At 42.5% G+C, this 16,036-nt stretch overlaps 1 protein-coding gene across 5 annotated transcripts; it reads right to left on the bottom strand.

Moving 5' to 3' along the window:
• Window positions 1-465: 465 nt before the first annotated feature.
• Hddc2 (HD domain containing 2) lies at window positions 466-15,340 on the bottom strand. 5 transcript variants are annotated; one of them, XR_003948792.1, is made up of 7 exons: window positions 14,972-15,340; window positions 14,034-14,155; window positions 12,275-12,377; window positions 10,879-10,988; window positions 8,334-8,402; window positions 2,510-2,648; window positions 482-789 (listed from the first exon to the last, which is right to left on the bottom strand). XR_003948792.1 is itself a non-coding variant. In XM_030245251.1 (6 exons), the coding sequence occupies exons 1-6, from the start codon at window positions 15,302-15,304 to the stop codon at window positions 692-694; spliced, it is 864 nt and encodes a 287-aa protein (XP_030101111.1). In that variant the 5' UTR covers window positions 15,305-15,340; the 3' UTR covers window positions 466-691. The 5 variants fall into 5 exon arrangements, 3 of the variants coding, with proteins under 3 accessions (XP_030101111.1, NP_081444.1, XP_030101112.1); XM_030245251.1 differs by lacking the exon at window positions 10,879-10,988 and having other exon boundaries at window positions 466-789; NM_027168.2 differs by lacking the exon at window positions 10,879-10,988 and having other exon boundaries at window positions 584-789; window positions 15,187-15,265.
• Window positions 15,341-16,036: the final 696 nt, after the last annotated feature.

Here is a 16,036-nt window from a genome sequence, read left to right as displayed (position 1 = left end):
AGAAAAAAAAAGCTAAAGGGGAAGACACATGGTGTTGGAAATATTATGCCCCAATTTAAATCCGCACATGATGAAGCACTGGGAAACAGTGCAAGCCTGTTAACAGGCTTAGAAATCTATAGTCAGGGGCCTAAAGCAGCACACAATTAAATTCAAAATCTGGCTCTAGCTGGGCGTGGTGAGAAGAGGATCTAGGGTGGCCTGTACCAGCCAGAGTGAAACATTTTCTTAAACAGCATCAAAAGTTAGCTTAGAGACGGTGTGGTATGAGCCTCTCACCTGGGGGACACAACACAGGATTAACGTGCACAGTGGTAGCTTCCTGCCACATCTGAAGAAGAATCAGGTCTTACAAGTAATTATACCTAAAAAGCCTAAATTACAATGAATCTGACCTTCAAGGATATAGCCTAGTAGTAAGCCTGAGTAAAGGAATTCAAGAAATGCAAAACAGAAGACAGAGTCTGGAGTGTTTAACAGCTTTTTTTTTTTTTAATTCACACAGAAAAGCATTCTCTTCTCCAGTCTTCATCCACGGCATCTTCCTGTGCATTTCCAGTTCAGTGGCTTCTTTTAGGGTCTGGATTATCTCACCTTTCTTGTTCAAGACCAGATCACAGAAAACAGACTCTCATCTTGGGGAAAACCCCAGGAAACAGAGAAAGCAGCACTGTGGAGCAGCAAGGCGATCTCAGGAGCCCGGCTCCGCTGAGGCTGTGGCCATGCTGGCATTTCTTTCTGTTTCCAGCTCAGAAACAAGCTGGACTATCTCAGGGTGACTGAATTTTCCTGAGGAGGAAAAAGACATTTCCATATTGATGAGAGAAGACACCCACTTCTTCAGCTTGACCCCATGGCTCTCAGGGGCCCTGTTCTCTGAGCTGGACCATATCCCCAAGCAGGAGATTCTACATCAAGGAAAGGTAAAGGAGAACAGTTATGATGGGGCAAAGATGAGAATCAAAGAGTCATGAGTTAGGAAGAACTGGAGGAACACTACACAGCAGCCCTTGAGCGCCTTTATCAGGAACGGTAGGGGAAGCTTGGGTGAGAGTTGAGGGGGTTGTTGATAGCCTGGGGCTAATTATATTTGATGTTAATTCCATTCTCCTGTGAGGGGCTGCGAACAAGGAATGAGTCAGCACTCAGGTGATTTCCTGTAATCTTGCTTCCCACCTTAGTTTGTAAAATAAAGGGGAGCTGATGATTGGGCAGATAAAAGGGAAGGTGGAGAGGAAGGTGGGAGAGAGAAGAAGAAAATGGAAGAGGGAGAGGACACAGAGGAGGAGGAGGAGGAGGAGGAGGAGGAGGAGGAGGAGGAAGAAAAGCTGAAGGGAAGTCACAGCAATAGCTCAGTATAAAATAATGACAGCCCTGTCTAGAGGAAACAGAGCTGGAAAAAGAAAACTGAACCGGTTTCATTTTCAAGCAAATAATAATTTGGAGATTAGTCTGTGAGCCAGGATTTTGTTTTGCTAAGGCCACACAAGGATCATGGCAGACCAGAGAAAGGCCTGTCCTTACAACCCTCTCAGAAGAAATAGACACAGAGCTGACTGTAAAGGGCTCCCAGGAAACGAACAAGGAGTCATATTTGAAGCTATAGGAATGACCATCTGTAACACGGTAGGTGTAACTTCTTGTTTTGTAAACTATCAAAATGAAGACAGCTAACAGTGCCAGCTGCTGCTCTGAGCGGATCACAAGAATTATCCGCCAACATCTAGACACAATATTATAACGTAAGTCCTTCTAGTGTTCCCAGGTTATATTGGATGGTTGAATCTGGGGCCTTGCACATGGCATGCAAGTGCTCTGCTACGGAACTATATCCCTAGCTCTTCCTTTTAAAGATAGTCTTACTATTTAACTGAGCCGTCCTCAAACTCAACCCTTCTGGATTGACTTTCTGAGTGTGAGCATGTACCGCACCAGACTTAGCTATCCCCACTGCAAGGAAAAGGAAACAAAGGCTCCAAGAGCCTAAGTGTTTATGGAGATTTACAGATATACATGGCATAAGGAAGATTCAAACCCACACTTTCGGAGGCCAGGGCTGTGCTATGAGGTACTATAATGCCCACCTGGAGCAAGGAGGTGGAAGACCTGATTTAAATCACTTACTCCAACCTTACAGGTCTAAAGCACTAACAGACAAGAGCCCTTTCACATTCATTATCTCCCCCTGAAAACCAACTTTGGACTTGAAAAAGGAATTTTGGTTCGTAGTTTTCAGATGAGGCAATGGGCTGTGAGACATCAAGAGACCAGCAGCTGGCAGGTGGCAGGGCAGAATGTGAAAATGGTGCTCAGCCATCAATGTTACAGTGCTCCCAAGTGCCACTGGCATCTCAACCATCCCGCCATTCCCATTTTCCATTTCCAGATGCTCTACTTGAAAGGTCAGAAGAGGGAACCGATGTGCTCAATAACATCCCATCATCAGTCCTCACACTAAGAGTAAGCCAAACCAAACCAACCAATCAAAAAAGTCTACGCGCATGAGTACCTGCTGTGGAATCATAGAAGTCTTGAAGTCTCCCAGGCTTATTCTCTAGGTCTTCATATTCTGAGGCCTGAAGGATCATTTCACACTGGTCCAGCTGCTTCACGAATTTGGCTTCTTCGCTAGACTGAGTCTCATACTCCTAAGGAAAGAGACATTTAAAGGTTATGATTAGGCTGCCAGGTAGGGGGTTCTAGGGAATTTCCTACTTGAGTACATGGAGTCAGAATCATAGCTTAGGGAACGAATATTCAATCCCAACTGCATTTCTCCACACTGTACAGATATTTAGAGACACGTGTCTTGCAGGCACAGATTAGCACTAGGACTCCATGCAAGGACATTCATTATCACTCCACAAAGACCACAGAGTGCCCTGGGGGAAGTCTCAGACACTTCCAAATTCTCTTCCTGTCTTGGTTTCAAGGTCAACAGTTTTTTTTTTTTTCCTTTAAAGAAATTTAATTATATGTATGGGTGCCTGTGTGTGTGTGTGTGGTGTGTATGCATGTGCAGATGAACATGTTTGTAACTGCTGTCTACCATGTTTGAGACAGAGGTGGGATCTCTCATCAGCCTGTGGTTTGCTGCATGGGCGAGGAGGCCAGGGAATCCCAGAGATCTGCCCATCTCTGCCTCCCTGGACTTGAGATTACAGGCATATTTCACCATTCTTGGTTTTAATCTCCCTCCCTCCCTCCTTCCCTTCTTCCCTCTCTCCCTCCCTTCTTTCCTTCCTTGTGGTCCATCTAGAATAATTAGTTAAGACCCTCTGGGTTACAACTACTTGGGACATTAGAGAGAATTATGAATTTTACAGACACTACTGTGTATGCATTTTTATGGCAGGAGATGGTGAATCTGGTGGGAGGGGAGGAACATTTCTACCTTTTCTTTCCCACTGTCCCTTCTGAGTGAAACGGAGTTCCAGGGGCATTCTCAGAGCAGAACACATCACCTGCCACAACAAGTTCCAATTAATGCTGTACAGAATCATTCTTCTATTGAAAGATCCTGACAGAATATAAAAGGTCACAGAAGCCCTGAAATTGGCAAAATAGACTTCATTGTTAGCAGAACTAGCTTCACTGATTTAGAAAAATAGAGGTGCACAATGCTCTGGCCACTCCTCGAACCTGTGTGTCTGCCAATGTTCTGACCAGGTGTGTGCCCATTGCTGCACCTCACTGCCAGGTGTTTGTGATATTGGTTGCTGGGAAAATCACCCCAGCAACCATAGTTGGGGCCAACTGCTGCACCTTCATTAGACTCTTTCCTTGTTTCCCTCCCATACCCATTTCTTGAGGAATCAATCCTTTTAGAATAGATATTGTTTAGATCTGGAAATCCCCTACTCCCCACTTCTCCTTTCCCCCCTGAGGGCCTATAAAAACTGGGTCCTCTTTCCCCTCGAGGTTGACTCCTCTACCCCTGCATGGGATATGAGTTGTCCCCAGAGCTCTGGCTTTCCCCGAATAAAGCCTCATGTAGTTGGCAACAAGCTCCGTCTATCATGAGTTCTTGGGTGTCCGCTATTGTCCTGAGGCCTGAGCAAGGGGCTCCTCTCAGAGTCTTTCACTATCAAGACCAAAGTATCCCCAACTGGTTCCCCACAGAATTCCCATGTGTAATTCCACCACAGATGTGTTCAGATAATAATTTAGTCCTGCTTTCTTGGCAGTGAGACACGATAAACAAATCACTCAAAGGCGTCCTAGTTGCATTTGAAGCCTTATTCTTATAAAGGCAGTCATTTGAATTTGGTAAGAGCTGAATCTTACACAGCGGTATCATTTAAACATGAAGCCTAATATATTTTGCTTTATCTCAAAGGCACTTTTAGAAAATTACATTTTATTTAAGTGTTCATTCATATTCATAGTTATATAGTTACAGTTAAATTCAGGTTCACAATTTGGCTAAACATCACTGAATACTCTAAGCAAACCAATCTAGAATTTCTTTTCTGTTCACAGTAAAAAAAAAAAAAAAATTAAGAGTGTTCAGAAATACAGTATATTGTTGTGCTGGTCAGTTTTTTGTCCGCTTGACACAAAACTAGGGTCACCTGGGAAGAGGGAATCTGGATTGAACTCCTTCTATCAGAATGGCCTGTAGGCATGCCTGTGGGGAATTTTCTTAGTGATTGATTCAAGAAGGCTCAGGTCTACTGTGAGTGGTACCACTCCCTGGGCAGATGCTCTTGAGGTGTATGAGAAACCAGACAGAGCAAACCAGAAAGCAGTGCTTCGCTGTAGTTCCTGGCTCTCCTCTTGCTTCAGTTATTATCCTACCTTCCCTCAATGATGAACTATTACCAGGACCTGTTAGCCAAATAAGCTCTTTCCTCCCCAAGCTGCTACCGTTCGTGCTATTTATCACAGCAACAGAAAGCAATCTAATGCCACCCACTGTATAGAGAATGCTAATGAATTTACAGAATACTTTAAAAGACATGCAATTTGTTGAATTTTCCCTTAAAAATTCATTGTAACGGCATTCTGTAATTTTATCTTTCAACAAGAAGCCATGGGATTGGTGACATGCCTCTTCAGTCAGCAGGTAAATGTGCTTGTCACCAAGCCTGATGACTGGAACACAAATGATAAAAAGAACCAATAACAGTAAGTTGTTCTTTGACCGTCACATGTGCCGTGTCATACATGCGTGTACACATATGTACATGGAAAATAAGTAAATTTAAAGTCAGGGTTGGGCAAAGAACACTGTAGACCAAGCTCTTGGGGTGAGAATTATTCTGACAGTTAAAGAATTGCTGAGAACTGTTTCTCACATCAGACTTGAGAGTCATAGGACAGAAGAGGAAAAGGAAAGCCCTAAATATGAAAGCAAGCATTGGTGTTTTCAGGGCCCAGGCTTCCTGTATGGAATCTCAGCTTACTGAGCATCGTGGGCATCGTGGTGGGGTCGGTCCCAGAGGAAGGGGCACATTCAGATTTGGTGTTCATAAAGATTACTCCAGTTTGCAGTGTGGGGCAGTAGGTAAACTGGAAGCAGGAAAATCAGGTTCTAAAATCTGGGCAGCAAGGACAGGAAAATATGGAAGAATTTGAGAAATATTATTATGAAGTGAAATAAATAAATAAACAAACTATATGCAAGTGAGAGAAGCCACTGACCTCCAAAAGCCTGCTTAAGACTGGCACCTGTGTGAAGAAAGCACTGGGGTACAAGGTACACTTAGCAGGCAGTGGGTGTTCACTATAAGCTTCAAGTATGCAGAAAGATACTGGGCAAGATTCTGTGCACCCAACAGTAGATGAGCACTAGGAGCTTAAACAAGGACAGTCCAGTCCTAAGATACTCACTGTCTGACTCCTGGGTCATCTTTTACCAGAACAAGGACCCATGCTGGCAAGCGAATAAAAACTGAGTAGAGTAAAGGTTATCAGGATTAAGAAAAGACCTAAGTATGGGAAAGGAAAACAAAGTTAAGAAGTCCCTTTAAAAGTCTCCATATTTCCCTAATATTACATTATTAAAGCACCAATACAACCACACACACACACACACACACACACTCATCCATACACACAAACAGAGCAAAAACAACAACAACTACTACCCTAGGTGGGAGACCTGAATTAAATCTTATTCCATCAGTTCAGGAAATATGATTTCAAACCGAGATGAGCAATGGATAATGCCATTGGTCAGATCCCACACAAACTTAGCAGATAGAAGAGAAAGTAACACACTTCCCATTTACACCAGAAAGATATTCTCAGATCTGAAAGTAGATCAAACCTACCACAAACTACTCCCAAAGAACTAAAAGACACGCACACAAAAGTAAGACGCTAAGGAACAACCTAGAAAAGAAGAGAGGTAAAGCTCACTTTTGAGAAGATTTCTAAGTGATGTGGAATCTAGGGGCACCTGAGCACAAATAATACGCCTAAGAGAGGTACAAACGGAAACAGAGTATCCCTTTAACAATTTTAAAAAGTAAGATACAAAGGGTTTCCAAGAAACTGGAAAACACTGACAGCTAGCAAAAAAGAACAAAAGCATGCAAGAGTAGAATAAAATAAATAAAGAAAGAAAAACAAAAGCTAGATGTCAATAAAATTTCCTTGCAGTTACATTTTTTTCCCTAAAATATACTAAAAGCACAGATTAAATACCCAAGGAAATTAACTCAGAATGATCAATACAAAGATACATTCTAATGAAAATTAACAGACAGAAAAGAAATTCTTTGTACTCCTATATAAGAATAGAATCTGGCATATAGTGAGAATAAATTGACAGCCAGACTTTGACAGCAATGCTATATGTTAGAAGAAAAAGAAAAATGGACTTAATATACTCAAGGAAAAGAAACTATGAGCTAGATATTTTATATCCAGAGAGAGTTAATTTTATGAACAACAACAAAAAAAAATTTACCAAGAGACTGAGTCAAATGCAAGACATTAGGGAACGATGCTCTAGGAGCCATTGTGAAGAACCAACCACAGAGAAGTCTCGAACACTGAACTGTTCAGGAGTGCACAGGCCTAGAAGTGAGCAGTCTGACTGGGTGTGTTGGGATGAAGCTGGCGAAAGGCCGTTCCTGCTGTCAACAAAATCAATCAGTTTCCTTACTTTTCCTGTAAGAACTGCAACCAAAGAGGAGGCGAGGGGGAAACACAAAAATATATAAGCTACAAAATAAAAACATTAGGTTACCTTCCTGTAACCTCTAAGGTTTAGAGGCTAAAAACATAAAAAAAAAAAGAATTACGTACTATCTCCACTTTAGAAGTGGTGGGGCCTGGGAGAATAGAGCCCGTAAGTGAGGTAGATCTGAAGTGTCAAACAATAGCCAACTTTATTCAGAGCATCAGACAATTTATACTCTGGGGCTTAAGATGACACCTGAGCAAAGTTCTCATGACTTCAAGCTGTATACAATCACACGGACAAGCCTTATGTAGCAAAAACATGTTTTGTTTTGTTTTTAAATAAAGGCATATAAATAAACAACAATAGCCAGTTGTGATGAATTATCTGAAGTAAATTCATTCCTATTCTCTACACCTGGGAGGAGCATGAAACACATTCCAAAAACAATTTCGTGTTTTGGAAAAACTGAGGTCACAAGACTCTTGTCTTTTTTCTTGGAGTTTTCTCCCATGCACTCAGAATTCTCTGCACACAACTTCATTCTTGGCAGATTCTTAGAAAGCTTTCCAAATTCTAGGAGTGTTTTGTCCTTAAGAGATAATGAAATTCACCTCATAAGTTCACATCTCCTCTTTTCCTCTGCCTGGATGAAGAGCAACCTTACTTTATTCTGCTATCCCCCACCTTACAGAGCATACTTCAAACGCTACTTAAAAGTATCTGCTTTTAGATGGAAACCAATATTCCCCAAAGACACCTTCTGCTGCGGCTCAGTCAGTAAAAGAGCTTATTTGCAAACAAGAGGTCTTACATTCAATCCCCAGACCCAAAGTGGAAGCTAGCATGCTGTAATTCTAAAGCTGCTGTGCCCCTTAGAGACCTTGTCTCAAAAGCAAAGTGAGGGATACCTAAGGAACGACAGCCGACCTTCACCTGCTCACTCACACACACATGTGAGGACGCATGCACACAAAGAAAAGAGTTAGGTATGGGTACATGGGTGTGGACAAACAAAACAAAAAGCAAAAAGAGAAAGGAAAACCTCTATAAGTGCAGAGAAGTTTCTGCAGCAGCTGGGAGGCAAAACCACAGCAAATTTAGACACTAGTAACACAATCTGAGCAACTAAAACACAGGCAGGCCATACACAATTCAATAACAATAAATATAAAATGAGCCCAGAATGTATACTCACTTCCCAGAGTTCATATAGCTCCTTCCTGAGGTCCTCTGGCAGCAGCTGGGTTATCTGTTTCATAGCCTCCTGAAATATGAAACCGTTACACTTATTACATTCACCTTCATCTAAGTCAGTATCTAGTCTACAAAAGCCAAACAAGGGACTTCGAATCTTTTGAATAACTCCTAGTAAATTGGCCTTTACTGGTTCCATTAAAAAAAAATTGTGTTCATCTTCTATTACTTCCATTATTGCAAAACTTAAAAGCATCACACAGAAAGGCAATTACTGTCACTATGACATAACAGAAATTAAAGTTTCCCAGAATGCACTGCTGAACACTCTATCCTCTCTGCTCCAAAGGAGCGTACCATCTCAAGTCACTGCCCATCCAAAAGTACTCTCCTATGCTCTGGTCGTCGTCCACAGTGTCAAAGAGCAGGACAATAGCCAGTGGGGTTGAACGATTGTGTCCCCAGAAACTGCTTGAAGGGATGTTCTTGTAACCCAATGGTGGCCACTCTGGGGCCTTCCCAGGATGTGTCTGTCCAGCAGAGTCTTCCCTCACTCATAAGTACTTCTAAGTTCTACGTGGTATCTGCAGTCCAGCCTCTTCCTTCCCTTTGACCATTCTACCGCTCACCAAAACGTCACATCTTTTAAAGGGCAACTGGCTTCCAAATACCCTTAAATTCTTTCACCATTTCACCCTGTCTACCTCTTACTCTATTCTGGTGGTAACCAGAGGCTAAACTCTTTGAAAAGAATAAGCTGTTAAACATAAACTTCAATAAGAGCAAGGTCTCATATAAAAGAAGACAATGAATTAGAGAAGAGGAATGGGTATTTGTGTGCATATTTATAAAACAATGGAAAGAAAAATGTCCTGTAGCAACTGCATCTAGAGCAAGCAGAACTTGACAGTACCAGCAATGTGCTCTTATGGGTGGAGGCACCATCCTGAGTGGCTTGCTCAGTCACGTAATTATAGGATCACATCACCCTGAGTGGCAGGAATTGTATTTTATACTTTCATTCTTCTTGTTTCTTCATTGTAAATCTTCGCAATGAACTTGAGAAAATAATTTTTATATATTGTCTCCATAAGCAGTGTGTTTTACCATACTATTCCAGCAATACATTATTTCTTGTTTTATTTTTCAGAAGTCCTCAAAAGACATTTGAGTATAGGTATATTGAAGCCCAATCTACTTGGAGTACATGCTTAAACACTTTGCTTTGAACAGGAATTATTTGTCTGCCTCTTCTTAGCTCACTGGCCCAGCACTGAACATAGCAGAACAAAATGTAGCCCTTGACTCCCTCATGCAAGATACTTTATTTTTATGAGCACATCCCAAAGCCTGAATTAGCATTTCAGAGACCACACCATCCAAATACTGACCTATTAAAAAGCTTCTTACTGATAAAAATTATTATGCTCTTGGAAAATCCTGCCCAGTCAGGCAAGAAATTTCTGGGCAAATGATGCTTCAGGTTAATATTATGCATGTCTCTCCTGAGGGCAAGGAGCCTTCATTTAATTATCTTAATGCATGTCTCAGAGAGCCAAATCTTGTGCATAAACACCATCTGTAAAAGGATTCCCAACCTTCCTGTTCTTGAACCTAGACCAGCGGCCTGGAGAGGTAATGACTTGCCAGCTCTCTCTAGACCCTGGGTTTCTCAGCCAAGAACTTGATGTTCTCTAAGAGGCTTGCTTCGGTCTTCTGCCTATTCCTCTGTAAATCAGCAGGAGTAGGCGGCAGCAAGGATGATGGGGGCCAGAAAGGGTTTTTCCTACCCAGAATGTGATACTCCAGAAGAGAGCAGCAAGCACCATGGACGTTCGGAACCTTGTGCTCCTCCCCCAGGCGACACTAAGCAGGACCCATCCTGTCAGGAGTCATTATGTTCCTCCACCTCTGGCAGCTGTGCTACCTTTACTATGTCTACAATTCCTCTTGAGAAGGGCCTGGCATGCTCTCTGTGGAGAAAACCCTCATGCCCTTCCAGAGTGACAGTGTATCTCCTTTCCTGGCACATTTCCCCATGTCAGCTCCTCTGTCCACAGCAATCTTCAGCATGATTTTTCACTTTAATGTCTGTATTTATACAGACATGAAACCAATGTCCTCCACCAAGCTTCACCAACCAGGCCTTTCTTCTCCATCCTCTTACTCTAGATCACACTTCATTACCCATCATCCTCTGGTTCAAGTGCCAATTCCTCTCTGTAACTGAGAATTGCAGCAGATTGCTTTCTTTCTGTATGAATTCTGTCAAGCAAACTAAGGTTTTTTTTTTTTTTTTTTTTTTTTTTTTCACAACAGTCCAGACCTATACTGAGAAATATTTCCTTCTCTCATGATGCACAAGCTATAGTTTGAACCTGTCCTTTGGGAGGAAGATGGACAGACGACCCAGTCTTATAACATTTCCAAGGTAGTTTAGCGTGGTTTGAACCTAAATTAGTTCCAGTTCTGTATGGCATCTTCTTTCTTCTTTGGGACTTTAGCTCTAGTCTCCACCAGCTTTGAAAATAGCTTCTTAAACCTACCTTCTGTATTAAGCCATCTTGATAAGAGCTTCCTTACTAAATGACTTAAGACCAACTTCACAGGCTCATGAGTCGAGTCGTTTGCAGTAAGCGATTCCACCCCTTCTTCGCTGTAAGGATGAAAGAGTCAGAGGTGGAGGAGGAAGGGATTAAGGGAGCCTTCTTCCTGTGTTTTTCTGCATCTGCCTCAAAAATGTCTCTTTCCAGCCCTGGCCTCAGAGTTTGTAGCTTCCACTGACCCTAATTTAGTATCTTATGAAAGCTTTTTATTTCTGTGAAAGCAATTTTTTTTTAACTTTTTAAAGTTCTAGCCTCTACAGGGCTAACTTAAAATTTTACTAAACAGTAATTGTAATAATGAATATATTTGTGATCTAGAGAATTTCTCTCCCAATAGATTACCTGTGATGGGGAAGATAATTTCCACACATTGAGTTAAGTCCCAGCTATTTCTTCTATTCTAACGAAAGCCATGCCGTTTATCTATACATACTAAGAAGACTGAAGCCTGTCTACTGTCATATGACCCTGAACATGCCCCATTTTGTCTGATTTTAGAACAGAGGCCGGCCTGGCTAGTATTTGGATGGGAGACTGCCTGGGAATACCAGGTGCTATAGGCTTAAAAGCCAGGTGGTGGTGGTGCACACCTTTAATCTGAACACTTGGGAGGCAGAGACAGGAGAGTCTCTGACTTGAAGGCCAGCCTGGTCTACAGAGTGAGTTTGAGGACAGCTGGGGCTACACAGAGAAAGCCTGTCTGTCCTAAAGAAGCAAAAGAAAGAGAGAAAAGAAAATAGAAAACCAATATGACCATCTGTTCCTGAGTCAAACACAGGGGGAACAGGCATATAGTCCTATTCTTACACTAAACAATGGGGGGGGGGGTAGGAGGGGGATAAGCCAAAACCAATTCTGTGGTAAAGAAACCCTTGCTTAGAGAAGACCGTTAACTTTCTAAAAACACTCAGTATGGACAACCTACTGCAAGACTTTCTTGAAAACCTCTCGTCATTAGTCCCACAAAGTCTAAGCTATTAAGTACTAAACTCTATACATACTCAGCTAGTTGTCTACTAACTCTATACAAACTAAACTAGATGTCTACAAAGTATACATACACAGCTAGTTGTCTTCAAACTCCATACAGATTCAGCTAGTTGTCTACAAACTCTATACAGACTCAGCTCTATACAGACTCAGCTAGTTGACTGTCATAAGTTGAGCTCCATCTGAACACTTAGGCCCTAAATCTCAACAGACATCCTCTCCAATCTCCCCCTTCTGAGACTGGCTAGGTAGTGTCCTCCTATACTGCAACAGGGCTAGTGAATGGATTTGCTTAGGGGACAGGTCCTCCGTGAGGTCTTTTACAGAGTCGATAAACAGCACTGACCTCTTCTCTCCTGTGTTTCTCTTCTTTAGGGATGTTATCTGCGGGTGCTATGTCCCCAACGATGCATTCTGCCATATCGTGAACCAGGGCTAGGCGTATACATCTGACCAGGCAAGAAATGTTGAATAATTACACAAAATCACATTCACTATAAGTATCCTTTCTACACTATCTTTTTAAATGTATGTTAACAAACTACCATTGTCTTCAGACACACCATCTGATCCCATTACAGACGGTTGTGAACCACCATGTGGGTGCTGGAAATTCAACGCAGACCTGGGGAAGAGCAGTCAGTACTCTTAATTACTGAGCTAATCTCTCCAGCCCTCTATACTATTTTTAAGCTTAATAATATATTTTTCTTTCTCTCCCCCATAGACTATTTTAATACGATACTTTCTAAACTAATTATACTCTACCAACCTATATTAGTACTGAATCAGAATTGCTTATAAATACTTAACACAATACTATCTATCTGTATGGTCTAACAGAGTATAGGATAAACTGACTTTTAAAAAAAATGGCTGATTTTACAAATGCTCATTTTAGGAGGTTCCACAAAGTCAGGAGATGTTTTACTTACACAAAATTTAGAACTCCAATGTCCTATTGCCAAAACAGTCAATATATATGGTAATGGATGCAGCTGAACTGACAGGGTTTTGAATTTGTATGGTAAGGCTACTGACCTTACAGCTTGTAGTGTACTGGCCTACCATGCACAAGGTCCTGAGTGTGATGCCCAGAATCACTAACAGGGGATAGAGGGAAGTACTTCATAGGGGAGACATGAAAATTACATTAAATAATGTTCTCATTCCATACTGATCATTTAACTCATGGCTATGAGAATAATCATCAGAATGGCAGGTGCAAATAATGAGGCAGGTGCCCCAGAATGGCTGGCATTTTTCAGTCTTAATACTCAACAAAGGGTCTCAAAGCCTCCTAGGTTTCCCACCTCCATTTTTTTTTTTTCTGGTCCAGGTCAAAATCTCTAACCAACTTCATTCATATCTCCAATTGACTTTTCATTTTTGTCTTGTGGTTTTTGTTTCTAAGTTCCCTAAGTTCTACTCTATCTGCAGAGCAACAGGACTTGCTGGGCTCCCCAAAAACATCCCTGTAGTCAACCTTACTTCCTTTTATTCCCCAAAGTACTCCATTACCTTCTCACCACCAGGATTTTGTTTCTGGACACTCTATATGCAAAGCCTTTCCCTACTTCTTAACCTATGTCACTTAGCTCAGATGCCATCTAACCCGTGAAGACCAACCAAGAACATGAGATCTTCCCTGCTACTGGAACAACTGGCTAATTTCCTACCCTAACTTATTTTGTAATTTTTATTGAAGCCACATCAGTCCTGTGCAATTCATTTGCTGTCTTCTTTGTAAACTCTTGTCTTGTGATTATCAAGCATTAAAAAGAACAAAAACAAAAACTTGCTGATGATCTAAAGAGATGCTAACTCTTTATAGCTCCTATGTAGTTATTGCCACACTAGTTCAACAATATGGCCTCAGAAATGGCTATCATTATTCATAAAAGCAGATAGTTCAAAGCCAAGTAAATACTAATTAATGCAAAGATACAATTCACACATATTCACCCTTTAAGGCCCTAACTTCTCACTTGTTTCCCCTGAGACCAACGCAGAATGTAACAGAAAACTTACTATAGTTTACAACTGAAGTCATCCTCACACAGAGTCCAGAAACCTTCATAAGCATCAATGTTCAAATAACTTACCTATCCTTGTTAAGACGGTCATCTCTGGTCACCATGGCCATAACTGCCATCCGGTACATGTGATCTGACACGCTTTCTGGCTTTTCGACATTTCTGTATACCCAGCCAGTCCGTGGAACTCTCTAATAAATAAGATAAGGAATTAAACAAAACACTATCCCTGGGAACAACAACAAAAAATGACAGGTGCTCTTCAAGAAAATGCCAGAGAATGGCCACAGAGCCACATGTCAGCTGAGTCGTGGTTTCAAACCTATTTTTTTAAAAATGTTTCATTTAAACTAATCATATCGATAAAAATCTGAAATCTCACTAGTGAGTGGACAATTCACAAATATACAAAAATGTTCAAAAGTATACAAAAGTCCAATAGTCTTTACTCTGTGCTAGTGAAGTATAACTATGGGATAATACACAAAAAGTTTTTAGACATAAAAGCAAAACTGGTGGTACGCCTGGTGGTACACGCCTGGAATCTAAGAACTCAACAGGTGAAGACCCAAGTTCCAGGCTGCCAGCCTGTGCTGTTCATCTGTGGTGTAGTTAGGAAAAATGCAAAGCAAAGCCCCAGTATTATTCCTAACTATGAGAGTAGTAGGTTTGTGCCGTCCAAAAACTCATTTCATACAATAATAGAATATTTTGTACATGCAACATGTGACAGACTCTCCAATTCTAACTCAGATGGCTTGGAGGAGTTTCCATGGCAGTCAAGCCTTTCACTACTTCTCAACCTGTGTAAGTCTGCATTTTCTCTGGGAGTTCTATGCATCTAACGAATTTCACAAATAGTCGCAGTGTTACAGAACAGCTCATCTTGGAACAAAGGGGGCTCTGCACAAGCTCTGCCAAGCAAGGGCTGGTGCACGCTGAAACCGATTTACTGAAACCAACAGTTCCGGAAGTCACGGTGATAGAGGAAGGTTTCCACAGCCTACGTGCAGGGGTTTCGGCTCCTGCCTTCCGCTGCCGCTCCGCAGCATCGCCATGGCCTGGGTTGTGGCCGCGCTGGGCATGGAGCGTGCACGAGTCCCCGGTCCAGCCTCGGCTGCGTACCCGCCAGCAACGCCGGGCTGAGCGAGGGAGGTTGCGTGAGGTCGGTGCCTGAGCTGGGCCGCACCGCCTCCCGGCCAAGCCGATCCCACCCGCTCACCTTGAGCTGCCCAACTAGACGCAGAAAACGCAACAGCCCGGCTCCAGAGCCGGACGAGGCCAAAGCCATGCTGAAGTGCATAAGAGCTGGGCGGTGTCAACCTCAAGCCCCTCCCCATTCCCCTTCAGCTCCTCCCCGCCCTCCTTCAGCTCCTCCCCGCCCTCCTTCAGCTCCTCCCCGCCCTTCTTCAGCTCCTCCCCGCCCTCCTTCAGCTCCTCCCCGCCCTCCTTCAGCTCCTCCCCGCCCTCCTTCAGCTCCTCCCCACCCTTTGGCTCCTCCTCACAGCCCCACTTCCTCCTTTGGTAGAGCACTTTCTCTGTACTAAGGTCTGTGCTCAGACTTTGGATGGTCTCTGCCCAAGTAACCATCAACTTTCACAGGAATCGCAGCTTGACGCTAAGGGCAGAAAGGCCTAAGGAGGATGAAGCTGGATAATGCCTGCAAACCTTGCTTCTTAGAAGCCCAGTGTCTGATTGGCAGGAAGAGCTAGCTATAAGAAGCTTCGCTTAACCAGTTTAACAAAGGCACTGGGCAAGCCTGTGAAGGGAGGCAATGCTTGGCAGACATACCAGGAAACTTTGGAGGAAGCAGGAAATGGGCTAGTAAGAGGAAGCCCATGGTGAAACCACAAGCATCCATTCTGCCAGGAAACTGATCAGGATCTTCCAGGACTACCTGACTAGTTTCCATTGACAATTTGATGGTACAAACTTTTAAATGCAGTTAATGGATATGGACAAATTCAAGCAGAGGGAGTCGAGGATATGAATAAGATTCAAGAAGAAAGAGAAATAAAAAGGAATTCCAATTTTATTTGTAACAAAGTAGGTTTATTTATTTACAGGGCCCT

Source organism: Mus musculus, chromosome 10 (assembly GCF_000001635.26).
Source record: "Mus musculus strain C57BL/6J chromosome 10, GRCm38.p6 C57BL/6J".
Classification (NCBI taxonomy): domain Eukaryota; kingdom Metazoa; phylum Chordata; class Mammalia; order Rodentia; family Muridae; genus Mus; species Mus musculus.
Note: the sequence above shows the minus strand (reverse complement) of the source record. Positions and strands in the feature narration are given on the sequence as shown.

Excerpts from the sequence above, each read along its gene's own strand:
- Hddc2 (XM_030245251.1), bottom strand. The coding sequence starts at position 15,304 with ATGGGGAGGGGCTTGAGGTTGACACCGCCCAGCTCTTATGCACTTCAG. Across the intron at positions 12,378-14,033 it reads GACCGTCTTAACAAGGATAG|ATGTATACGCCTAGCCCTGG; the intron begins GTAAGTTATTTG and ends TTGCCTGGTCAG. Across the intron at positions 790-2,509 it reads CTTCTATGATTCCACAGCAG|GAAAATTCAGTCACCCTGAG; the intron begins GTACTCATGCGC and ends TTTCCTCCTCAG.